Here is a 27,809-nt window from a genome sequence, read left to right as displayed (position 1 = left end):
TTCTAGGTCCACGGTTAACATACAATACAACATACAATGCAAGATATAGATTAGTTTTTGATGCGGCCTTGTACCTCAGCAAACTCCAAACTTGAAGCACACCATTTGGTTTCGAAGCCTGCTGCTGGGACGATGTGGTGGTTCTCCAACCCCAGGTTCTCTATCTCAAATTGTTAAAGGGAGCATTCTGTGTGTCCGGTTACATTTTTGCACTCTCCTACGGAAATACCCTGTAGAACCGATTGTCAGTGACACAAGTGACCTTGAGGCGACGTCGTGGCACCCGAAATGGTGAGCGTAGACAGCCCCCTTTGGGGTCATACATAAACGCTAATACCAATCAACTTTTGAGCCCAACTCGATAACAGAATCGATCGCATTCGTGCCATTCGCCACTTAGATCACCACTCGGATTATACCAGGGACTACAAACAAGATCTAAGTGGCAAGATTGACAGAAAATCATCTGGAAACTAGTAAGGTTTACCTGTGATAATCAGTACAGGCCGAAGCAATCAGCAAGGGACGCGGGTTTCGAATCCAGGCATTGGTAAAAAATTTATTACGGTGCTTCGACTTGCATGCATTATCATTGATAAAATTTAGAGTTTATGTAACATACAATTTTACCTAACAGACAGTTTACGTTACTCCGATTTTCCGTAAAAGAGCAGCAGGCACTAACCTTTACAGTAACATTATCAATACAAATACCCCTCATATCTTTCGGGCGGGAAGGAGCGCCTGGTCCCTGGCACGAATCCACCCGGTGGACTTGTGAAGAGGTCCGCTGAGCCGGCCAGTCTGTGGATGGTTTTTGGGCGGTTTTCCATCTGCCTCGGCAAATGCGGGCTGCTTCCCCTTAGTCCGCCTCAGTTACTATGTCGGAGATTGCTGCGCAATCAAGTTCTCCATCATGTACGCGTACACCACCATTACCCTACCACGCAAGCATAGGGGCTACACTCGTCTGGTGTGAGACGTTCTCTGAGAGGTCCACCGGGGGCCGAACCGCACAATAACCTTAGATTCGGTGTGGGGTGACAGATAGGTGGACTGCGGTAGACGTCGTAGGGTTGTGGACCACTGCGGCTGCGGCGGGGACAGAGCCTCTCCGTCGTTTCTAGGTCCCCAGTTAACATACAATACAAGATATAGATTGGTTTTTGATGCGGCCTTGTATACCAGGAAGCTCCACACTTGAAGCACGCCATTTGGTCTTGAGGCCTGGTGACTAGGCCGGTGTGGTGGTTTTGCCTTACAGAAAGCCGTGGAGGAGTCCAAGGTGAACGAGGCCTCCGTGCTGGACCTGTTCCGATCCCGCAGATGCTGGCGCGCGCTGGCCATCTCGCTGGGGGTGGTCTGCGCCGAGCAGCTGGCGGGCATCAACGCGGTGCTCTTCTACACGCAGAGCATCTTCGACGCCGCTGGCGGCGACGTGGACAGTCGTGTCGCGCCCATCATCGTCAACGGCGTCATGCTGCTCGAGTCATGCGTCACGCCCTTCCTGGTGGACCGCCTGGGTCGCAGGCCGCTGCTCGTCTTCTCCTCCACTGGCATGTCAGTCGCCCTGGTGAGGACTGGTCTCTCAGATATCTCTCATTACTATGACCGTACATTCGATTCTTATGATACATGTTTGATCTGTATCTGTCCTGCAGAAGTATGAAGTGGTGCACCGACTTTATATCCTAAAGAACACTCATAATCTAAACAGCGTGTTAAAAAGAGTCAATATTTTGGGAGAAGGTTAAACAAAAGGTTACCGAACGACGTGGCCCAGTGGTTAGCACACTGGACTCGCATTCGGGAAGACGACGGTTCAATCCCGAGTCCAGCCATCCTGATTTAGGTTTTCTGTGATTTCCCTAAATCGCTCCAGGCAAATGCAGGGATGATTCCTTTGAAAGGGCATGGCCGACTTGCTGCCCCATGCTTCCCTAATCCGATCAGACTGATGACCTCGCAATTTGGTCCCTTCCCCCAAACAACCCAACCCAAACAAAAGATTTCGAACGCTTGGCACATTTTTTGTTTTAACTAAGGCATTTGATTGTGTTGATCACAAAATATTACTCCAGAAGTTGGACCATTACGGAATATGGGGAGTAGCTCACAATTGATTCAGCTCTTACTTTAACAACAGGCAGCAATAAGTCATTATTCACAATGTTGATAACGGCTGTGATGTGAGGTCTGAGTGGGGTACTGTCAAGTAAGGAGTGCCCCAGGGGTCAGTGTTGGGGCCACTCCTGTTCATTATTTATATAAATGACATGCCCTCTAGGATTACGGGTAACTTTAAAATATTTCTGTTTGCTGATGACACTAGCTTGGTAGTAAAGGATGTCATGTGCAACATTGGCTCGGTTTCAAATAGTGGAGTACATGACCTCAGTTCATGGCTTGTAGTAAATAAAGTAACGCTAATTCACAGTAAGACTCAGTTTTTACAGTTTCTAACACATAATTCGACGCAGACGCACATAATGGTCTTTACTTGACTTTTGTGCTGTTTTTTTTTCTTTTAAGGTTGAAAGGATAGTTAGAGCGATAGTAGAAGAGGTAGGAAAAACGAACGGCCCAATTGACTTGCCAGCGTGATTTTTGAAAGATGACAGGACAGTAGAAGGGACAGTCGAAGTGTGAGGAAAACGAACAGCCCATTGGCTAGCCGGGAATTACAGCTAAGTGACAGATTAAAGGACAGGAGGAGGAACAGTATGAGGTAAACGATAGCGAAAGGTCATTATCCTGGCCTCTTCTTCTTCGTGGCGGCGTCAATCTTGAGGTGTTGGAGTGGGGGGGTGGGGGGGGGGGGGAGAAAGGTGTGACAGATGGAGAAGTGTAAAAAGAAGAGCCTGTCATGATTAGGCCTGGGAAGGGTGTGGGAGAGATGGGGGTGGCGTGCTGACCGGGGGGGGGGGGGGGGGTGAATAGAATGACATGGTGGGGAGATGAATCGATTATGTGAGAGAGAGTAGTTGGCATGAGATCAGGTGGCTAGTGAATGTGGGGTCATGGGGGATGGAAGAGAAGGTCAGGCCATCGAGTGGTGGCTAGACGATGGACTCGGGTGCCCAGGGAAAGGATTAAAGGATTGGGAGAGTGTCAGGTTTGTTGGTAAAAGGAAGTGGCTGCGGAGAGGATGCGGGTTCGAAGGAGAGGCACCTCGGCCAGGATGTGGAGTTCTTGGGTAGGGTAGTCGAAGGGGAGGCGGAGGGCACGCCGGAGAGCCCGGTTCTGGACAGTTTGGAGTGGGTGGAGGTGGGTGGGGGCAGCATTGGAACCACACCACCACTGCGTATTCAAGGATGGGGTGAACAAGGGAGGTGTACAATCTGACAGCAAGGGAGTGAAGAGGTTGGACTGATGAGAGGGTAGAGCAGGCATTGCCTCCCCGTTGCCTTACGACGCACGTCATCGATATGGGGGCGCCAGGTGAGGCGCTGATCCAGGGTAACGCCCAAGTACTTCGCAATACGAGTCCAGGGGACTGGGGTGCCAAGGACCATCACCTGTGGGAGCCGAATGGGAATATGGCGTCGGCACACAATTCAACAAAACCTGACGTTTTAATTTCACGGAATGGGCATATGATTAGTGGAACTGGAGAGTTCAAATTTCTAGGTGTTCAGATAGATAGTAAGCTGTCGTGGAAAGCCCATGTTCAGGATCTTGTTCAAAGACTTAATACTGTCACTTTTACTATTCGAACGCTATCAGAAGTGAGTGATCGTTCAACAAGAAAATTAGTCTACTTTGCTTATTTTCATTCGCATATGTCACATGGTATTAAATTTTGGGGTTACTCTTCCCATTTGGCTCAGAAACGGGCGGTTCGGGCAATAATTGGTGTTGGTTCACGAACTTCTTGCCAACCTCTATTCACGAGTCTGGGTATTTTGACATTGGCCTCTCAATACGTATATTCCTTATTGTCGTTTCTTTAAATAATACTAGTTTATTCCCTAGAAGAAGCAGCTTTCACTCGGTTGATACTCGGCAGAAATAAAACGTGCATTTGAATCGGACTTCCTTAATTCTTGTGCAGAAAGGTGTGCAGTAAACTGATGCATCCATTTTCAGTAAGCTGCCACTCGAATTCAGAAATCTTAGCAGTAATCCACGCGCTTTCAAATCGAAACTAAAGAGTTTCCTCATGGGTCATTCCTTCTATTATGTCTAGGAGTTCCTTGAAAAATTAAGCTGATTTTTGTTGTATTGCTGGTAGCGTTTACTTAAACTTAAGGACTGACGTTTTTAAAGTTCATGAACATTTATTTTTATCTGTTATTACGTTTATGTTGTAATCTCATGTACTGACACGTTCCATGACCTTGGAGGTTTGCTTCTCAATTTGGTCCTACGGAACTTGACGAGTAAATAAATAAATAAGTAAAACCATGAAAACAAGAAAAAATGAGCAATAAATATGGTCTCCAAAAAGCATACCTTTAGAGCTATCAGCACTCGTTCACCTTCGCTACTGAGAAAGACATCTCTTGTACCGAACAAATGTTCGTAGCTCTTAAGGTATGCATTTTATAGCCCTTCTTCGTTGTAATTTCCCTCTTTTTTATGTTTGCTACCATCTCTCAAAGTATTCGAGAGTTTACAAGCCAGGCTTTCGTGGCCGTTGTCACTGATGATAAGATCTGAGTCGTTAGGCCGTGTCATACACCCCCTCGCAATTCTTCAGCGCTCGACATTTCGAATTCTCTCCTTGAACTTCTACAGAATTCCACAGGTATCCCTGGCTGGCGGAACGCTGTCGAAAGACAGTGCCATGTTCGCTAAGGATCTTTCCCTGCGCTTTTTTCCGAGAAGTGGAGATGTTGGGCAAAAATCTTCAGGATGCTATTGGTGGTCCGTCGTCATTGCGTAACCGATGTAGCCACATACTTACAAAAAGGAAATATAATTGTCGTTCTGCCACATCGTTTGTTTCTTTACTGTTCTTTACGGTCCTCGCTCTTCATGTCAGTGTTTTCACTTCCGTAATACCGTGAAGCCATACAGATGGAAGCCTGTAGCAGTCCCCTCTATTAAAATTGTACACATTCTGCGATATTTCGACTGCTTCACAGACTTTCCTTCTATGTTTTCTAGCTATTTCAAAATTTAACATATTTCTTTGTACCTTTGTGAGTACATTTGAAAACAGTTTCCCTAACAAAACACTGAATCATAATTATAAGAAACCATCTAAAAAGCCATGGCTTACTAAAGGGATAAAAACATCTTGTAAACAGAAAAGGGAAATGTGTCTCAGAGCGAGAAGGAGTAATTATTCATGAACATCAAACATTATAAAAACTCTGTATTAAGAAAAGTTATTAAAAAGTCCAGAAGTATGTGCATTATGTCTGAGATTAGCATCTCTGATAATAAAATTAATGTAATTTGAAATATTGTTAAAAGGAGAACAGATCAACTGAGAGCACAGGAACACTATATTTATATCAAACTCAATGAAGCGTTTGTTAACAAGAAGCCAGAAGTAGATAATATTTTAATAACCTTTTTTAAGTGTTGCAGAGAAGATAGGATCCAGTTATTCGTTAGAAAATACAAGGTTCTTTATGGAAGAGGCAAAACCTATGCAATGTGATAAAATTTAAATTCAGCCAACACCTTCTACTGAAATTAGGAAAATTATTAATTCACTCAAAAGTAAAAACTTGCATGTAATTGATGGCATTTTCAAAAGAGTACTAAAAGTTTTTTCCCAAAAGATAAATAGGATTCTCAGCCGCATATATAATATTTCAAAATTTTAGGAATCATTCTGTAATTGGAGCAAAGTACCGATCGTTATAAAATACTAAAAATCAAATAAAAACAGTCTTGATCGCGTTTTAAGATTTTTATTCGGTAGCAACCTGTTTTGACTCTTTCCTCAGACCATCTTCAGGCTTTTTCCCGCCAATTAGTTCTACGGATCTCGCTGCGTCTGCTGGCACCAGCAGCCATAATAACGGGAAATAGTTTGAAGATGGTCTGAGGAAAGGGCCGAAACAGGTTGTTACCGAATAAAAATCTAAAAACGCGATCTAGACTGTTTTTATTTGATTTTTAGTATTTTATACCCATCAGTTAACGCACACACGTTTCGCAATTTCATAAAATGCAGAATTACGTAAACTATAGCTTTCCGTTCCGTACAACTTTCGTGGGTTCCACAACCATAATAGTTTCCCAAGACTATTTTTACCAGCTAACACAAAGTTCGAATTATGTTGTCGGAATCATTTTCACTTCACGCGATAATAAACGCCTCTGATCACTTCGTCACACGTAATGTATTTTGAACTTGCTTGAAGAGTCTTTAAATAATCTCCTTAACGAATTTCGCAGTCGCGTACCACTTTTTCATAGACTAGCCCGATAGCGATAACTGAAGGTAGAGAGCTCAATAATGTGGCACATGTTCTTTTATATGTATTAAAAAACAAACGCGCCCCTGTATCTTTCTGTCCTGCTTGGTCTTTGCTATTTTGCTTTTTATTAATTTTCATTATATTGCTTCTTAGTAATACTGTGCAGTTATTAAAGTTTCGTGTTACTTTCCCCTTTTTAATTCTTCCAAAATGAAGTCTATTTATCCCCGATTTTAATTATGTTGCTAATTGACACGCCTGCCCGCGAAGTACTGTTATACCGCCCCCTAGAATGTTGGCAGATTTCTTGTATAGACAATCGGGAAATATTCTACCTTACTATTAACTTCTTCTTGCTTTAGGGCTGTTACGTTGGTATAACATTGTTTTTTAGTGATATGACTTGGATCTTTCTTTTCCTTTTATTCCTGGGTTTGGGCTTGCATTCTTAGACTTAGATTTTTCATTGGGGAATGAGGTAGGGACAACATCATATTTAGTGCTTAGTTTTCCTTTTCTTTGGGTTAGGGGTTTCTTTTTCATTGGGGTTTGTTGTGACCGGCGAGGCGGGAGCAGCCTCTTATATTTCGCTTGGTTGGCACCGAAGTACTGATCAATGATGTACATCGAGTTATACATCGAATAATACATGTCTCAATATCATTTCAGTTCTCAACACAGTACTTCTTAGGTTCGAATTAGATTAGCACTTAAGTATTTCATTTTTAGTCTACTTTGCAGAATAAGTCCGCTTATCATAATAAGATGTCAATTTTACAATCTTCTTTGAGACGTCTTCATCCTGTCGTACCAGCTGCCGATGACCCTTGGCGCCGAACTCCAACCTGCCGAACTGCATCTTCTTTACGCCCTAATTCTCGCAGATCTTCGCCTCCTAACCCGCCAAACAGCGACAATGCTCAGCGACTCACCTTCTTCTCTGACAGTTCACAAGTCACCTCTTGAATGGCTAGTGACTTGACTATGGAGAACCTTGGCCTCAGTTGTCAGATACGTTCATTTATTCAAGCCACCTCTTCTATAGCTTGTGGCGTGCAACAATCTGGATCATCTGGACGATTTAATGACATTAACATCGACTGAATGTTCTCGCACTCGCCTCTTCTTATAATTTGCGAACGACCGAGATAATCAGTCCCGAACGTACGCAGAGAATGTTATTCGAACATGACGATAAGATCTCTGACAACTTCTGCTCTCGCCAAGATGTCCGCCAGGTGTGCGCGGTTCACCATACTGTCAGATGTTGATCTCCGACCACTGGATTGGTAGGCTCCAGGCGTCGAAGATGCGCTGTTGTAAGTGATGCCGCTCGCCCCATCGGGTAGGTTATGCCGCTACAGTACGATCCAGCATCACGTGGCAAGTGGCGGTTCATACAACTCAGCAACACAGCACATGAAACAAAAATAAGAGCATCGGTTTCTGCAAGACATTTACACTGTTTCGTCACTCCTCTCCTTAAACATTGGTCACCTCCCACCTGCTACGAAACTTGTACAGCACTCTGTTCATCATGTGTCCAGCACTGATTTCAAAAATGTATCAGTAATCCCTTCCTCCACTTTCCTTACTCTATATACATCATTAAAATATTCATATATTATCAGAAGCATTGTCATAATACTAGTTCAAAACGTTTATCACGTGACTGTTCTCATTTTTTTCCTTTATTGTTATTTTTATCACCTTATACAACGGCAGGCTGTCAGCAGCAGAGTACCCCGCTCTTCAGCCCTGAGTTGGACAACAAGTATTACACATAGGAGACACAGAGATAACAATCAAAATGGTGGGCAAAAAAAGTAGACACTAAAAAACAAAAAACATGGAGTCATTCACGCTGGACAAGTAATATCACTAACACTAGTTGACACGGCGCACATAACATGGAGGATGGCGACGGCACACGTGAACAGTGGCAGCGTGACGGCGAAAGAACACAAGACACATTCAAAGGCACAAAACGAGACACTGATGGCAATGATCTCCGGCGCGTAAATGTGTGTGCGAGTCTGGGGACCTGCCAAGAGAGGAGGAGGAGGAGGAGGAAGGGGAATTGGAGAGGGAGAGGTGGGGCAGATGCCGTGGGCAGGCGAGATAGGGGGAGGGATGGAAGGGGGGAGCCAGGGGGAAGAGGGGTGGAGGAAGGGGATGGGGAAAAAGGAAGGAGAAGGGAGGGAGGGTGCCAAAAGGAAAGGACACAGGAAGTAGGGGCCGGGAGGATCAAAGTTGATGGGAGGGGTAGATGGACGGGAGGAGGACATCATCAGGGAGGGGGAGCTGGCGGAAGCGACCTTGGGAGAGTGTAAGGAGGGTGGAGAGATGGAGTCCGGGTGAGACGTGGGAATACAGGCGCGGCAACGGGCAGGGGTGGGAGAGGATGGGCGAGACAAGCAGGTGAGGAGGGTTGAGTTTATACACCCTCATATTGACTTTTACAAAGAGGCATAAACTTGATTAACTAATTTTTTTCAATAACCTAATACTACGATGAACAATGATGAAATCTTCTGTTGCTCATAACGATGACTATCAGGAACACATCATATACTACTCGAACACAATAACAACGAAGCACTATACATACCTCGATCTTTTTCATTTTGTTCATTTGCATTATATGTAGAAATTAGAAATTCTTATATACAACCTTCTATTGCACTAATACTAAATAACGTCATTCACTTTTCTCAATTCCACAATTAGGCTCACTAATAAAACCTATTCAAGTCTTTGTGGGGATACAATCCACCTGTTTTATATTCTCGTAACAAATAACTCCCGGCATGTGGGATGTCGATTATTTGGAATGGACCCACGTACAAATGTTGCCATTTTCTGTTAATCTTCATTACGGGAGATGACTTTACAGGCTTCTTCAACAGGACCTTATCGTAAATTTTATAAACACATACTCTAGATAACAGATTCGTGCACCATGCAATCCCTGCACTAATTCTTCGAGATTTTCTGGTTTGGTTTGTACTGGCTTAGTGATTTTATTAATCTCTCGTGCATCGAGCACCAATCTGAAACTACCATCAGCCTTACCCATAATAACTAACGGACTACTATAGGGTGAAGTCGAGGGTTCAATTATGTCCCAATACAACATTTTACTTATTTCCGCTGCCACTCTCTCCTTCTGGGCCCACCGTATGGAATAAGGTGCCTTACAGCAAGTTTGGTGGGGTATACTTCCATGTGATATACATGATCCTTGATAACACCAGGCTTAACATCAAACACTTGCACAAATTCATTTAGTACAGATTCTAATTCCCTTTTCTGTTCTTCCAGCAAATACTCAGACTCGGTAGTCTTGGTTGAAATTAATCCTCACATCTCGGACACAGCATTACAATTTAAAGAGTACAAAAAGCTATTTTGACCTAAATACAGAACTTTTTCTTTCTGTTTAATAAAACTTACTGTGCTATTAATGTTCGGCTGATACTCTAACTTCCGGATTAACGGTATGGTAATTGTCTTTCCAAGATTGCTTAAGATACATTGACCCCATGCGAAGTTGAGCACTGCGTCACGTACCCGCAAAAAATCAATACCTCAGATACAATTATGTGACAGGTGGGGAGCTAGCAAGAAGGCACCTTCTATTAGCTCTCCTTGAACTTCCACCTCCACTATTACTTGAGACTTAATCACGACGGACTTTGTTCCCAACGCTCCTGATAAAGTACAATTAGAGACCGGTAAAACTGGGAATTTCTCCTTAGTCATTAAGTATTTATATACCCCAACACTTATAACACTAAATGCTGCTCCTTTGTCCAACAAAATCGCAATTTCCTCGCCACGGATCCGTACATTCACTAAGGCGTGCACAACATCCACCAAGCTACCCTGAATTCTTCCTGGGTTGTCGAATAACTCCTGGCGTATATCTTCCCCTTCGTAATATCTCAAGACGCTTATTCTATTATCATTCGAGCCTCCCAAACTTCCCCAGCCACACCGGGCAGGCGTAGAGTAGTTGGTTTTAGTTTGTTGCATTACTACCGTTGTGTGCCGTGCCACTTTCATCAAGCACCACAACTCTTACTCCCGATCCTTGCCCACGAAAATCAGAGACGTTATTATCACCTCGCTCTTCCTGTCTAGGGAGCACAGGAGTTGGTACATACTCTGGATTAGCAATAATTGCGTTCGTCGTTGCCTCCCAGCGTGCAGTTCATTGACTTCCCCAACTTCTATCGCGTTCGTACGTTGTCTTGTTCCCAATACAATGTTCATCAAGCTTTCTTTTTCGATTCGCTCCTTCCATATTATTCGTCTGTGTACATGAAACATCACGACTATCTAGCTCGTATCGGTAATTCCTACTGTCGTTTTTTCCCGTTACATTATTCCCATTTGATATGAAATGTACCTTTTCCATTGCATTATGATTATTATTAAGCTCGTAGTACTTCTCCGTGCTGTTTCGCTTAGCTTAATTTACATTACTCTTTGGATTTCCATTAGCGTTATCTCCGTTAGTATGATAATCACATCCTCTTCCATTATTGCCATAATGATTTCCCATGCTTTTAGCATCTTCCATTATGACATCTAACGAATCAATAACCGCTAAAAAATGACTACATCATCTACGCGTACATTAATTAATTTCTCACGCAAATGTATGGGGCAACTTCCCCGTTAATATTCTTAACACTTCACAAGGGCTCATAGGATTGTTCCAATAACGTGTTTTGTTAATATATTTATCAAACTATCTCCTAAGCGTGCCTTTTTTCGGGTTGAAATACTCAGGCGTATAGATCTGATTTCCTAACCTATCTTTGACCAGTACTTTGCTACAAATAATTGTTCAAATTCATGGCATGAGCGATACTTTTCAGCGATTTCGGACACCCACAACGCTACTTTCCCTCTGGTTTTAGACACAATAAACTGTATTTTGTCCCGTTCCCTCCAGGAACATGGAAATACATTTTTAAAACTATTTATGAACACCATAGAGTGTACCGAGTTACGCCCATTAGAAAATATCTGAAATAGTCTTGACTTAAAAATACTGAGCTCTACTTTAGCTGATTCTACAGCCCCCCTATCTGTACAACTTCTCTCGTTATCCCATTTCTCCTTATTATTAGTGTTCGTTCCCATTCCATTCACCGTACAATTACGATTCCGGTCAGGTGATACCGGTGGACAACTACCTTCACACATTTCATCTCTTACCGGACCATAACTTGTAGTTAACCGTTTATCTATACTCTCATACCACATGGGTAATTCAGACATTACTTCATCTTTAATTATATAAACTCTTCTTTAAACTTACTAAGTCTGATTCTTTCGACTGTGAGGCATGAAGTCTACATTGTTGTACGGCAGTACTGACAGCCTCAATAACCTCCGTTTGAATTTCCCCCGATTTTACCTCGATCCATTCAGACATTTCTACCTCAAACTTTTTTGTTTGCTTATGCAAATAATCATCTACATAATTTTGCCACGAGATTTCCAAGTTCTTTACTTTGCTCACAAACCTTTGCCAACTGCGTGTTCAATTGATTCTGTTCATTACTAATAGCTTCTACCTTATTCTTTAAACCGCTCACAGGTGCCTTTAAGGTGCTCACTTGCTTATTATTAGTCTCTACAGTTAAATCTACTTTCTCCATTTTATCAGACAACAACTTATGACTATCCTTACTTTCCTTTTCACATTTAGCAACCACGTCTCGCATCTCTTTCTTATATTCATTAAACTGTTCAATTTTTGCAAACCATAATTCTAACTTTCTATCTACTAATTCCGCCATAGCTCGAGTTTGTTCTGCCATGGCTTGAGCTTGTTCTACTTTTGCTTCTGCTCTATCTTGAGCTTGTTCTACTCTGGATTCGTGGAACCTTTTATTTAACAACTGTTATATTAATCCAAGATCAACTGGACCTGAAAACCCTGTACGTTCCTCAAATTGAGTGTGTGTTCTAGGCACCTCTGTTACATGTAAACTATCATTATTAGTAAGGACACCCGAATCATCAGTCACTGCATTATTACTAGGAATAAAACTAGTTCCAACCGATTCCATAGTATTGTTACCTCCAATCTCTTCCAATCGACCAACATTACTAGATAATTCAGTGGGTTCAGCCATCGACGAAGTGTCATTGGCAGATCTCAATAAGTAGTTACGCTTCATGGTTCTAACTTTAACCTCGCAATCTACCCAGACAAATGACTATTAAAATTCACTCGACACTTCCCTGCAATCTCTAGTTTAACCACTATCCTATTGAGCTAAGTACAATGAGAATCACGATCTCGAACCAACTGTACTCGATTTGTAATACAACGCCCTCACCACGAGAGTAAAGTTAGTTAGTTCCTACCTCCTTGTCTCTGCGTGTGATGTGTTGTTGCGATGTATCGAGTGGCTGCAGCGCGTCGTCAGCTACCCCTCGCAGAGACGACAGCGCCAACTGTGATCTGCGCGCCGGACGACGTCTCCAGGAACGCGACGTGAGGTCGCCGTTGTAGAACACCGACTGATGTGATGTTGACGGCACGTCTCAGCCGTCGGAGTTGCGTAGATCTCTACTTCGACGGTTTTTTTCCCAAAGTATGGCCCTTGAGTGACCACACTCACGCACACGACTTTTCGTCGTAAGACTTCACTTTCTTCCCGACTTCGCGCACTTTCTCACTTCGTCAGACTTTCTTCTGATTCGCGCTCCACGTTCGGGCAACACTTTCTTTCTCCCTTCTTCGTGTGTGACCGCTCAATGTCATTCAATACGAATACGACAACACCCCTCGATCGACGTTAACACTCGTGGTGTCACTCGCCTTCATACATGGCAGTGGACGTTTGAAAATTCGTGAAGCTAGCTCAATGGTCATCAATTGATTTAAATGTTATTCCCGTCTGACTCTTAATTCAATTACTGCCACGGGGGTGAGGAGAAAGAACACATCCAGATGATATCAGCATTATGCGCATTTAGCTGTCCGATTAATATGAATGGTTTGCAATGTTCCAGCTATTATATTCGAACTCCCTGCTGATGTACCGACAAGGACCATTTTCGCAGATAAACATGCGAGTACGTAATGGATGTTGAGTTTCTCAATATAGTTCGTCGTACTCACACATTATACACCCGCTGTAAGAAAAATTTCATGCAATTACATTTTTGGTGTCCCACAATATTGGTTGGCTAAATATTATGACGATACGTTGTATACAACTTCCACAGATATTGTTTATCATGTAGTTAAGACTACGTAATGAAGCCAAAATCGTGGATAAAATTGGAATGTAGTTTGTTTTTTATCACTTTTCTCCTCACTAACTAAATATGAAATATGAATCGGGATTGCGGGTTATGATCCTATCCTTCTTTCCAGTATTGAAATGGTCGATATCGTATTCTTAATAACGCGTGTCATATAATGTCCAAATATCGACGCGACCCAGGCTATCAATTCGGCACTTAAATGTCTATTCTTCGCCCTCGAAATGTTCGATGTGATTGTCTTTCACACGCAGGGTTCAATTTAACGGTGTATGCACTGTTTTTAGTATTTTAGGTTCCCGTTAATTAATATCTGGTAGTTAATAAGCGAAATACTTTTCTGTTGGCGCGTTGTTTGTATCAGTTACCCCCGCAACCGTCCAAGGATAAGATTCTCTTAATGTTCCGCGCACACGCGTTTCACAATTTCATAAAATGCAGAATTACGTAAACTATAGTTTTCCGTTCTGTACAACTTTCGTGGGTTCCACAACCATAATAGTTTCCCAAGAGTATTTTTACCAGCTAACACAAATTTCGAATTATGTTGTCGGAATCATTTTCACTCCACCCGACAATAAACGCCTCTAATCACTTCATCACACGTAATGTATTTTAAACGTGCTTGAAGAGTCTTTAAACAATCTCCTTAACGAATTTCGCAGTCGCGTACCACTTTTTCATCGACTAGCCCGATCGCGATAACTGAAGGTAGTGAGCTCAATAATGTGTCAATGTTCTTTTATATGTATTAAAAAACAAACGCGCCCCTATATCTTTCTGTCCCGCTTGGTCTTTGCTACTTTGCTTTTTATTAATTTTCATTATATTGCTTCTTAGTAATACTGTGCAGTTATTAAAGTTTCGTATTACTTTCCCCTTTTTAATTCTTCCAGAATAAAGTCTATTTATCCCCGATTTTAATTAAGATGCTAATTGACACGCCTGCCCGTAAAGTACCGTTATAACGTATTTGTAAAAATGAAGTGCTAACAAAATGTCAGTTTGGTTTTCAGAAAGAGTTTTCAACAGAAAAAGCTATATATGCTTTCACTGATTAAATATTAAGTGCCTTGAATAACTAAACATCACCTATTGGGATTTCCTGTGATCTGTCAAAGGCTTTCGACTGAGTGAATCATGAAATTTGTCTAGATAAGCTGAAGTATTATGGTATGAGTGCGACAGTGAACAAATGGTTTAATTTATATTTAACTGGAAGACTGAAAAAGGTTGAAATTAAGAGTGCAGATAATCTGAAAAAATCAGCAGAGTCTTCTATCTGGTGAGGTACCAAGAATGGTGTCCCCCACGTTTCAGTCTTGGGCCTCTTAATGTTCTTAATATATATATAAGTGGTTCCCTCCAAAATGGACTCTCTCTAAACTTTGAGAAAGCACAGTATATACAATTCTGTACAATAAATTGCATAATACCATTGATAAATATAGACTTTGAACAGAAGTCTTCTGCTAATGCAGAAAATTCAAAATTTCTTGGTGTAAGCAGTGATAAGAAACTGAATTGGAAGAAATACATTGATAATCCACTGAAACGTTCACATTCAGCTACTTATGCTATAAGAGTTATTGTAAGTTTTGGTGGTAAACATATCAATAAATTAGCTTGCTGGACTATTTTCATTCACTGCTTTCATATCTCATCATATTTGGGATAATTCATCATTAAGGAAAAATTATTCGTTGCACAGAAGTATCAGAATAATAGCTAGAGTCTACCCAAGATAACCATGCATTTATTTAAGAAACTCAGGATATTCACAGTACCTTCGCAATACTTACATTTACTTACGTAATTTGGTATTAATAACCCATACCAACTGAAAAATAATAGCAAAGCGCATTGCTAGAACACTAGAAGAAAGGATGATATTCACTACCCTGGGTTAAATCTGACTTTTGTGAATTATGCTGCTATAAAAATCTTTGGTCATCTCCCAAATAGCATTAAAAGTCTGACAGATAGCTAAACAGCATTTAAAAACGAGTAAAAAAATTCTGAATGACAACTCCTTCTACTCAACAGATGAATTTTTGGATATGAAGCAGTAATTGTAAAACAATAGATAATTTTTAGATATGAGGTGGGAGAAAATTATATTGTATAAAGAAAACTTATGTTATGGTCTTGGGCCTCTTAATGTTCTTAATATATATATAAGTGGTTCCCTCCAAAATGGACTCTCTCTAAACTTTGAGAAAGCACAGTATATACAATTCTGTACAATAAATTGCATAATACCATTGATAAATATAGACTTTGAACAGAAGTCTACTGCTAATGCAGAAAATTCAAAATTTCTTGGTGTAAGCAGTGATAAGAAACTGAATTGGAAGAAATACATTGATAATCCACTGAAACGTTCACATTCAGCTACTTATGCTATAAGAGTTATTGTAAGTTTTGGTGGTAAACATATCAATAAATTAGCTTGCTGGACTATTTTCATTCACTGCTTTCATATCTCATCATATTTGGGATAATTCATCATTAAGGAAAAATTATTCGTTGCACAGAAGTATCAGAATAATAGCTAGAGTCTACCCAAGATAACCATGCATTTATTTAAGAAACTCAGGATATTCACAGTACCTTCGCAATACTTACATTTACTTACGTAATTTGGTATTAATAACCCATACCAACTGAAAAATAATAGCAAAGCGCATTGCTAGAACACTAGAAGAAAGGATGATATTCACTACCCTGGGTTAAATCTGACTTTTGTGAATTATGCTGCTATAAAAATCTTTGGTCATCTCCCAAATAGCATTAAAAGTCTGACAGATAGCTAAACAGCATTTAAAAACGAGTAAAAAAATTCTGAATGACAACTCCTTCTACTCAACAGATGAATTTTTGGATATGAAGCAGTAATTGTAAAACAATAGATAATTTTTAGATATGAGGTGGGAGAAAATTATATTGTATAAAGAAAACTTATGTTATGGTCTTGGGCCTCTTAATGTTCTTAATATATATATAAGTGGTTCCCTCCAAAATGGACTCTCTCTAAACTTTGAGAAAGCACAGTATATACAATTCTGTACAATAAATTGCATAATACCATTGATAAATATAGACTTTGAACAGAAGTCTACTGCTAATGCAGAAAATTCAAAATTTCTTGGTGTAAGCAGTGATAAGAAACTGAATTGGAAGAAATACATTGATAATCCACTGAAACGTTCACATTCAGCTACTTATGCTATAAGAGTTATTGTAAGTTTTGGTGGTAAACATATCAATAAATTAGCTTGCTGGACTATTTTCATTCACTGCTTTCATATCTCATCATATTTGGGATAATTCATCATTAAGGAAAAATTATTCGTTGCACAGAAGTATCAGAATAATAGCTAGAGTCTACCCAAGATAACCATGCATTTATTTAAGAAACTCAGGATATTCACAGTACCTTCGCAATACTTACATTTACTTACGTAATTTGGTATTAATAACCCATACCAACTGAAAAATAATAGCAAAGCGCATTGCTAGAACACTAGAAGAAAGGATGATATTCACTACCCTCGGTTAAATCTGACTTTTGTGAATTATGCTGCTATAAAAATCTTTGGTCATCTCCCAAATAGCATTAAAAGTCTGACAGATAGCTAAACAGCATTTAAAAACGAGTAAAAAAATTCTGAATGACAACTCCTTCTACTCAACAGATGAATTTTTGGATATGAAGCAGTAATTGTAAAACAATAGATAATTTTTAGATATGAGGTGGGAGAAAATTATATTGTATTAAGAAAACTTCGAAATGTCGGATTCATGATTTATGGAACAAATATTAATGTAATGTAACGCTCATTTCTCTCAGGGTGATATTGAAACAACTGAGGCTCACCCATGGTGATCAGGCTGCTAAGGAAGTCATCTGAATTGGCAAGATACATATGCAACATTTCTGTTGCTGCGATTGTTGGGTGACGTTTCCAGTGGGTGTGGCCGTGGAACCCAACACACAGTGATCTTTCTCATATTCACTATGTCATGTAAAGTCTTGAAAACTTATCCATGACTGATTTTCACTGTTTCCACTATCGCCTCAATTGTTATCTTGAAAACTTATTCATGACTGATTTTCACTATTTCCACTACCGCCTAACACCAAGGCATCCACTTCTCTTATAGTTACCAGTTCTTCACAGAGATAGTCCAACTGTTGGATCTTCGTCATTCACAACCTGTTTGACCACACTGCAAGCACCTACACCACCTAACCACTGCACACCAAAACATGTGTTCCATTGCAGAAATCGAATCATCATGTGATACTCCACTATTTCAATAGGCTGCACCATTTTGTTTTGGTTCTTCTGGCGGCGTGTTGCAATAGTATGTAATGGGGATTTTAACGTCTAGTATGGCTGTATACAGGTAAATATGTGAGATTATTTTTTCGATGTGATAACTGAAACTTTATGAGTAGCCTTCGTTTGCAACAAGCACTGTAAAAGTAGTTTAATTTCTTATTAACACTTTTCCAAACTTGGTATTATAACAGAATATTAACAAAAGCGTGGTATCACATCTTTTTACTGACAGACTGTAATCATCTACCATTTTTGGCGATCGTTCCTGCGTCAGATTGGTTGTTTTCCTTCCCAATACTTTTGTGTTAAAAGTGAGGAATTTACTGATAGCTAATGGTTTGAGACGTACTCATAGCATTCATTTGTTAAGAGCGTTTCCAAAGGCAAGGACTTATGCTCGACTCATGGAGAGAAAAGAAATTATTTAGGATGTTGCGTTATTAATGCAGGTGACATACACTGGTGTCCAAAATTAAAGCAACAAACCGAAATATTGTAAGATTGCCGCAAAACAGTATAAACAGGTGATAGTAAAGCAGAAACAATATCAAGAATACAGAACATAAACAACTGCAACATGCATAACGGTAGACAGAAATATTCTTCGTTCTTTTTTCCATCTTAACGGATTTACACACACAATCCGACAGCTGGTTGATGTGTTTAGTACAGGGTGTGTCCACTCTGACAGCAGTACAGGCCTGACGAACAACGGGGCATACTGTGAATGATGTCGTCAATCACACGTTGAGGCAATAACGTCCATTCTTCCTGCGGGTCTGCTCGCAAGCCTTCTTTAGGGGATGCTGACGTGATGCAAAGAATGTCACTAGTACATCGCAGATGTGCTCTATGGGATTCAAATCGAGAGAGCGAGCAGGCCACGCCATACGTGCAATATCTTCCGTTTCCAGAAAAACATCAACATCCGTACTCTGAGGACGAGCATTATCGTCCAGCAATACCACGTCTGGGCCCACAGCACCTCGCAACAACGGTACATGAGGTCCCAAGATTTCGTCACGATGCCTGGCAGCAGTTAAACATTGCATATTCACCCACACAATTTCGTGAAGAGTTGTTCGTGTGGTTAACAAAACCCCAGCTTTCAAAAACTCGTTTACGATAGAGGACTGCAGTACCATTCTCCCTTTTAATTATCGAACAAACGAAAAGATGGCTGGCATAGCGATTGTAAAACAGTTAAGATCATTAGACGCCAGGAAGGCATCTGGCCCAGACGGTATCCCCGTAAGATTTTATGTTGACTATGCTACAAATATAGCACCATTCTTATCCGTCATCTATCAGAGATCATTGGAACGGCGGAAAGTTCCACGGGACTGGAAGAAGGCCCAGGTCATAGCAGTCTATAAAGAGGATAGAAAATCGGATGCACAAAATTACCGGCCAATTTCACTGACATCGATTTGTTGTAGAATCATGGAACATATTTTGTGTTCAGACATAATGAGCTTTCTAGACTCTGAGAAGCTCATCAGCAGAAACCAGCACGGTTTTTGGAAAGATCGGTCATACGAGACACAGCTGGCTCTCTTTGTGCATGATATACAACAGGCTCTAGATACCGGCTCCCAGGTTGATGCCATATTTCTCGACTTTCGAAAGGCGTTCGACTCAGTTCCGCACTGTAGCTTGCTACAGAAAGTGCGCGCTTACGGTCTATCCGATGACATTTGCGGATGGATAGAAAGTTTTCTAACAGACAGGGAGCAGTATGTCGTCCTGAACGGGGTAACTTCAGCAAAAACAATCGTAACTTCGAGTGTGTCCCAGGGCAGCGTAATAGCTCCGCTGCTTTTTACAATTTATATAAACGATCTGGTTAATTGCATTGTCAGCGGCATTAGACTGTTTGTCGATGATGCTGTAGTCTACAGGAAAGTAGTATCACACAAAAGTTGTGAACAAATGAATTAGGATATGCAGAAAATAAATGAGTGGTGTAATGACTGGCAGTTATCTCTCAATATTAGTAAGTGTAACCCACTGCGTATAACAAGGCGAAAATCCCCATTAATGTATGAGTAAAATATAAATGATCAGTCTTTGGAAGCGGTAACATCAGTCAAGTATCTGGGTGTGACTATTCGAAATGATCTCAAATGGAATGATCAGATTACACAAGTAAGGGGTAAGGCGAACTCTTGATTGCGGTTTATTGGTAGAATCCCGAAGCGATGCAGTCCTCCAACAAAGGAAATAGTTTACAATACGTTAGTTCGTCCAGTCTTAGAGTACTGTTCGTCAGTATGTGACCCTTACCAGCTAGGTCTGATTCAAGAGATTGAGAAGATCCAAAGAAGAGCGGCAAGATACGTGACTGGTACATTTACCCATCGCGAGAGCGTTACAAATCTCATAGAAAGTTTTTTGAAGTGGGACATACTTGCAGATAGACGGCGCGCTAAAAACACAAGGGGCTGCTCTCTAAACTCCGAAATCCAGTCTTCACTGAGGATGTAGAGTATATATTATGACCATCAACTTTCAAATCTCTTAATGATCGTCATTCAAAGGTAAGAGAAATAAGAGCTCGTTCTGAGGCGTTCGGACAGTCGCTTTTCCCTCGCGCGATCCGCGAGTGGAACAGAGGGGGGAAATATGACTTTGGCGCGAATTGTGCCCTCCGCCACTCACCGCTTGGTGGCTAGCGGAGTATACATGTAGATGTAGATGTTAACACAATCCCTGCCCACGACATTAGGGAGCATTCTCGCTATCGGTGTCGTTCCACATTGGTTGGGTCTCGAAATCATGTTGCACGTCCCTCCAGATAATCCTTCGCGACTAACTGTTCAGACCAAACCGGAACTCGTCTGCGAAAAGAACATTGGCCCACTGTTCGACTGTCCAGGTGGCCTGTTGACGGCTCCACTCCAGACGTTGCCTTCTGTGAAGACGCGTCATGGGTACACATACAGTAGGTTTCCGACAATAAAGACCGTTCTTCGAAGCTATACACAGTTTGCCTCACTACAACACGTCCAATGGATGCTGCGAAGTCATATGCCAGTTGCCGTGCAGTACTGAGGCGGTACCGCCGTGCCCTTACAGCCAAATCTGTTCTTTCTTTCCGATGTTACACGTGGTCGGCGCCGCCCTGGTCTTCGGGATAGTTTCAGTCACTATAAACTGTCGCCATATCCAAAAGACAACTGAACGAGTCACATTAAGCCATCGGATCACATCAGTTTGCGACTGTCCCGCCTCCACTCTTCCCGTAGCCCTCCACCGCAGAGAGCCTGGTTGGCGTCTTCTCTGTGCCATACTGCACCGTCTACGTTTGATATCAGTCCTGACGTCATCGATGACGTGGCTGTCCGTCGACCACAATGCCATCTTCCGTGCAGGACACGATCGTACTGACATCTGTTGGCAATTTATATTGTTATATAGCGAATTGGACACAGGACTGGGAAATAGTGTTCTGTTGCTTTAATTTTGGACACCAGAGTAGTTCGGAAAATTTAGAGGTTTACCGAAAGTACTATGGCATTGTTTACCGATTGCGCTACTGTTCGCTTAAAAAAATTAAAATAAAAAAATAATTAGAACCCTCGACATATGACGATATACCATAATGAATCCACTACTTTAGAATAGTTTTCGACGAACAGTGTAGAACAACTATTGAGCAATTAGTTAATCCAGTTCATACCGTAGGTTTAAGTTTTACTCCTGTTAATACACATCGTTATTGTAGGAAGCCCATTCTACAACCTTTCTCTAAAACGGCATGTTTCATTTCCGAGATAAATTTTGCAATCAATCTGTCTGTAGCTTCCGCTGATTTTTCACTATTCTGGAAACATTTGACATCTAATTCACATCTTTTCCAATCCATTGCCTGATGGGTACAGCAACCGTTACTTATTATTTCAAAAGGGAAACAGTCTACGTTTGCAAAATAATGGTTATTTAATAATGAGTTTCACCCTTTTAGGGTATCATTTGATTCTGTAGTATCCTGCAAGTAAGCATTCGCCACAAAACGTGCGGGATATGGCGCGGACCTTAAACACACTGTCGTCTGCAGATCTATAAGCGCAAGACCACGCTTACAAACCTGTACAAATGTGGGACATAGATGAACATTGTCCATTGACACATCGGTTTCTCTTGCGTCACGAGGAGCCACAAGCGTGTCAAAGACGTGGAATACAGCTGTGAATACGACATATTTCGCTTGAGTGCGATTTACATGACAACCTCAAGGCAGACCTGGATATCCCTCAGGATCTGCCCTCTATTATAACACAACGACTCGAGTGCAATTCGTGTTTTAAGACTCGTGTGATGTCACGTTCCTTCCCAAAATATTAGGAATGCGCTCTTAGTGCATCGTAGAGTGGCTTTGTCATTAGTTATTTCTAAGCAGTCACTCATCCACAGTAATTTGGTCCCTTTTTAGATGTGTCTGTACTCGTAGTTCTTCTTTTGTTTTATGTTGCTATCCTGATGTGTTCTATCTGAATTTTACAGATTGTCTTGTATGATACTCCTGATGTCAGTGTTTGCATTTGAAATGCTTCCTTGTTGATGTAGATTTGGTTTTATAATGTACTGGGTGATCAAAAAGTCAATTTAAATTTGAAAACTGAATAAATCACGGATAATGTAGATAGAGAGGTACAAATTGTCACACATGCTTGGAACGACATGCGGTTTTATTAGAACAAAAAAAAAATACAAAAGCTCAAAAAATTTCCGACAGATGGCGCTTCATCTGATCAGAATAGTAATAATTAGCATAACAAAGTAAGTCAAAGCAAAAATAATGTTCTTTAAAGAAAACGCTCAGTATGTCAACCAACATTCCTCAACAGTAGCTGTAGTCGAGGAATAATGTTGTGAACAGCACTGTAAAGCGTGTCCAGAGTTATGGTGAGGCACTGGCGTCGGATGTTGTCTTTCAGTCCCTAGAGATGTCGGTCGATCACGATAAACTTGCGTCTTCAGGTAACCCCAAAGCCAATAATCGCACGGTCTGAGTGAGGTCTGGGGACCTGGGAGGCCAAGCATGACGAAAGTGGCTGCTGTAGTCGAGGAATAATGTTGTGAACAGCACTGTAAAGCGTGTCCAGAGTTATGGTGAGGCACTGGCGTCGGATGTTGTCTTTCAGTCCCTAGAGATGTCGGTCGATCACGATAAACTTGCGTCTTCAGGTAACCCCAAAGCCAATAATCGCACGGTCTGAGTGAGGTCTGGGGACCTGGGAGGCCAAGCATGACGAAAGTGGCTGCTGAGCACACGATCATCACCAAACGGCGCGCGCAAGAGATCTCTCACGCCTCTAGCAGTATTGGGTGGAGCGCCATCCTGCAAAAACATCGTACGTTCCAGCAGGTGTTTGTCAGCCAGACTGGGGATGATGTGATTCTGTGACATATCGGCGTACGTCTTACCTGTCTCGGTAGCAGTTGCAAAACCAGAATCAGGCATTTCCTCGAAGAAAAAAGGCCCAATAACGGTAGATGTGGTAAATCCAACCCATACCGTGACTTTCTCGTCCTGCAATGGAGTTTCCACAACAGTTCTAGGATTTTAGGTAGCCCAAATTCTGCTGTTGTGGGCGTTGACAGATCCTCGGAGTGTGAAATGAGCTTCGTCGCTCCACAACACGTTACTCAACCAATCGACATCTTCCGCCATCTTTTGAAACGCCCACACCACAAATGCCCTCCACTTCACTAAATCGCCAGGTAACAGTTCATGATGGCGGTGGATTTTGTACGGATAGCAACAGAGGGTACGCCTCAGTGCCAACCAAACAGTAGTGTATGGAATGGTGGTGCGACGTGCGACTGCACGAGCGCTGACTTCCCCATGCATAGACGAACCCGCTACAGTCTCCATTTGTTCCTGAACTGTCTCAGCAGCATTACACCTTGTGCTCGGTCGGCCGCTATGGGGTCTATCTTCGAAACAACCCGTGGTTTCGAACTTTGAAATCATTCTCGCCGCAGCTGCATTTGTCAGCGGACCTTTACCCGTTCGAATTCCCTTCATATGGCGATAGGATCGTAACGCTGACCTAGCACATTCCCCATTCTGATAACTCAAATTATTTTCAAATAAAATGCTAAGCTGAAGACCTGTTACTATGCAAACTGCTTGTTCATTTAGATTCTCATGAGTTATTCAGAAGAACAGTATTTGATAATTCTGACACATACACTCCTGGAAATGGAAAAAAGAACACATTGACACCGGTGTGTCAGACCCACCATACTTGCTCCGGACACTGCGAGAGGGCTGTACAAGCAATGATAACACGCACGGCACAGCGGACACACCAGGAACGGCGGTGTTGGCCGTCGAATGGCGCTAGCTGCGCAGCATTTGTGCACCGCCGCCGTCAGTGTCAGCCAGTTTGCCGTGGCAAACGGAGCTCCATCGCAGTCTTTAACACTGGTAGCATGCCGCGACAGCGTGGACGTGAACCGTATGTGCAGTTGACGGACTTTGAGCGAGGGCGTATAGTGGGCATGCGGGAGGCCGGGTGGACGTACCGCCGAATTGCTCAACACGTGGGGCGTGAGGTCTCCACAGTACATCGATGTTGTCGCCAGTGGTCGGCGGAAGGTGCACGTGCCCGTCGACCTGGGACCGGACCGCAGGGACGCACGGATGCACGCCAAGACCGTAGGATCCTACGCAGTGCCGTAGGGGACCGCACCGCCACTTCCCAGCAAATTAGGGACACTGTTGCTCCTGGGGTATCGGCGAGGACCATTCGCAACCGTCTCCATGAAGCTGGGCTACGGTCCCGCACACCATTAGGCCGTCTTCCGCTCACGCCCCAACATCGTGCAGCCCGCCTCCAGTGGTGTCGCAACAGGCGTGAAGGGAGGGACGAATGGAGACGTGTAGTCTTCAGCGATGAGAGTCGCTTCTGCCTTGGTGCCAATGATAGTCGTATGCGTGATTGGCGCCGTGCAGGTGAGCGCCACAATCAGGACTGCATACGACCGAGGCACACAGGGCCAACACCCGGCATCATGGTGTGGGGAGCGATCTCCTACACTGGCCGTACACCTCTGGTGATCGTCGAGGGGACACTGAATAGTGCACGGTACATCCAAACCGTCATCGAACCCATCGTTCTACCATTCGTAGACCGGCAAGGGAACTTGCTGTTCCAACAGGACAATGCACGTCCGCATGTATCCCGTGCCACCCAACGTGCTCTAGAAGGTGTAAGTCAACTACCCTGGCCAGCAAGATCTCCGGATCTGCCCCCCATTGAGCATGTTTGGGACTGGATGAAGCGTCGTCTCACGCGGTCTGCACGTCCAGCACGAACGCTGGTCCAACTGAGGCGCCAGGTGGAAATGGCATGGCAAGTCGTTCCACAGGACTACATCCAGCATCTCTACGATCGTGTCCATGGGAGAATAGCAGCCTGCATTGCTGCGAAAGGTGGATATACACTGTACTAGTGCCGACATTGTGCATGCTCTGTTGCCTGTGCCTATGTGCCTGTAGTTCTGTCAGTGTGATCATGTGATGTATCTGACCCCAGGAATGTGTCAATAAAGTTTCCCCTTCCTGGGACAATGAATTCACGGTGTTCTTATTTGAATTTCCAGGAGTGTATTTCCGATACTCGGTCATGCCAGTAGGAATCTTGGAATCACAAACCCATCCGAAGTAATAGTTTATAGGTCCGTAACGTAGTCTACCAAATTTCCCTCACACAACGTACATCGATGCAATACAGTATACGAGAAACGCTCAAAAAATTCCGGAACATTCGTATTTCAGCGTCAATGGTGTGTGGGAGCGCAATGCGTTTAGCATCCCGACACACGCCCGTTTACTGTGTAACTGCCAGAAGTTTCATTGCCATACGTCTGTTAGCCACTATTCAACGCTGCATTGAGTAGAACGTGGTCACAGTTAGCGACTTTAGAGATGACAATTAGAGGAGCAACACAGCTGCATTAAATTTTGCGTTAAACTGAAGAAAACCTTCAGACACACATACACACACATGGTGGTGAGTGCTTAATCCATACGCGATGATAAAAATGGTTCGCACTGTTTAAAAATGGAAGTATGGAACTTAAGGAACTTTAGGATGACGTCGTCCAGGACACTCTTCGAACTCCGCCGAAGACGGTCATGTTAGGAACGTCAACGAAAATTGTGTCCGTACCAATCGAAGACCGACTGACAGATTGCAGAAGAATTTAACATTTCAGTTGGATCTTCTCGTGAAATCCTGATACAGCATCTTGGAATGCATTGTTGCCGCCAAGTTGGCCCACGGTTAATTAGCCAAGAAAAAGATCTTCCCCTCGCAATCTGTGAAGAGCCTTTGGATCGTGCAAATGAGAACGGGATGTTCTTAGAATCATAAGTGGTGATAAGACGTGGGTCTGTCATTATCATGTTGAGACTTAGGCCCCGTCCATATAATTGGTCGGGAAACTTTCTCCAAGGCCAGAAAAAAGCTCTTCAGGTCAAATCAAATGTCAAAGCCATACTGATAGTTTTCTTTGGAGGATTAGTTCATCATGAATTCGTGCCACAGGGACAAAGTTAATCGATGGTACTATTGTGACGTGTGGCGACACCTGCGGCTACACGTGTAGCAGGGACTGTGTGGGACTGTTTCCTCTTCTTCGGCGCTCTGCGCATGCGTCGCTCCTCTTCCGCTGACTAGCAACGAGCGCGGATTCATGTAGTGTGTGTCAACTAGCGTACCATCTTCTCTTTCAAAAACAATGACGAAATTTTCTTTCGGAGCGACCCTCGTGTTTCATGTAGGAGCGTTGATGATTTCGCCGTTTCGCGCCCTAGAGCACTAATCACTTCTAAAAGTCACTAAACACGTACACTTATTCCGTTTGGAGCACTCCAATTTTCTTCTTCTGTGATTCTGTGTTAATGTAGTCAACTTATGCAAGTATTTTTGAATCATTTCTTGTAGAATTAACATCTCGTGACGGCGATTTTCGAATTTTATAGCGTTAAAAGAGCATTCAGTATTGTGCAACAGTCCTGTCAGAAATCTTTGATGTTTTATCAAACTTTTTACCTTGTCTTTACTTTTCAGACTGTTCTGGCTGTGTATTTCTACCTGAGTGACACAGGGAAAGGCGTCGAGGACATCGGCTGGCTCCCACTTACTGCTCTCGTCTTCTACATCGTCACCTACACCTCAGGTTTGTTCCTGTATCTCTGATCACTACACACGCTCATTGTTAGAGTCCAGAAAAAGCCTACACATCTTTTGCACGCAGACAAGGTGTATCAACTGAAACAGCTTAAACAGCAGTTGAAGTAGACAACGTTCAAGGAATGAGAGTTGAAACTCTTATTTAATTTGGGATGTATCAGAAAGAAATTTTTGCATGTTAGTAAATTAAGCTAACCCTCTGGGACTATCAGTTAGTTGAATACCTGTTTTCGGCGCCGTTCTTTAGTGCAGCGCATCTGATAAGACTACTGCCTCACGGTATCTATTCGTCAAAACTCAAATAAACAGACATTGTGTTAGACTATTAAAGCTCTAGCAGTTAGTCTCCTGTGTAGAATACAGATAACGATAATACGCGGTCACTGCAACACTTCCCTATCTATACCAAAATGTTACCCAAACTTGTATTTTTATCAGGATAAGCATACGAAAAAAATCACGTTATGAACAAAACGCTACGTCACTACTTCCGTACAGTTTATTAACGTGTCTGAAATGTTATTTTCCAGAAATATACACGAAAGCCGACAGTTTTGTCTGACTTA

General features: G+C 42.4%; 1 protein-coding gene across 1 annotated transcript in view; it reads left to right on the top strand.

The window, feature by feature from the left end:
- Positions 1 to 27,809, top strand: part of LOC126355710 (facilitated trehalose transporter Tret1-2 homolog) — a 79,522-nt gene that overhangs the window by 20,662 nt on the left and 31,051 nt on the right. The window contains exons 4-5 of the mRNA XM_050006077.1: positions 1,265 to 1,573; positions 27,121 to 27,229. Of these exons, the coding sequence (XP_049862034.1) occupies positions 1,265 to 1,573; positions 27,121 to 27,229 (418 nt within the window). The remainder of the gene's footprint in view (positions 1 to 1,264; positions 1,574 to 27,120; positions 27,230 to 27,809) is intronic.

This window comes from Schistocerca gregaria, chromosome 3 (assembly GCF_023897955.1).
Source record: "Schistocerca gregaria isolate iqSchGreg1 chromosome 3, iqSchGreg1.2, whole genome shotgun sequence".
NCBI lineage: Eukaryota > Metazoa > Arthropoda > Insecta > Orthoptera > Acrididae > Schistocerca > Schistocerca gregaria.
Note: the sequence above shows the minus strand (reverse complement) of the source record. Positions and strands in the feature narration are given on the sequence as shown.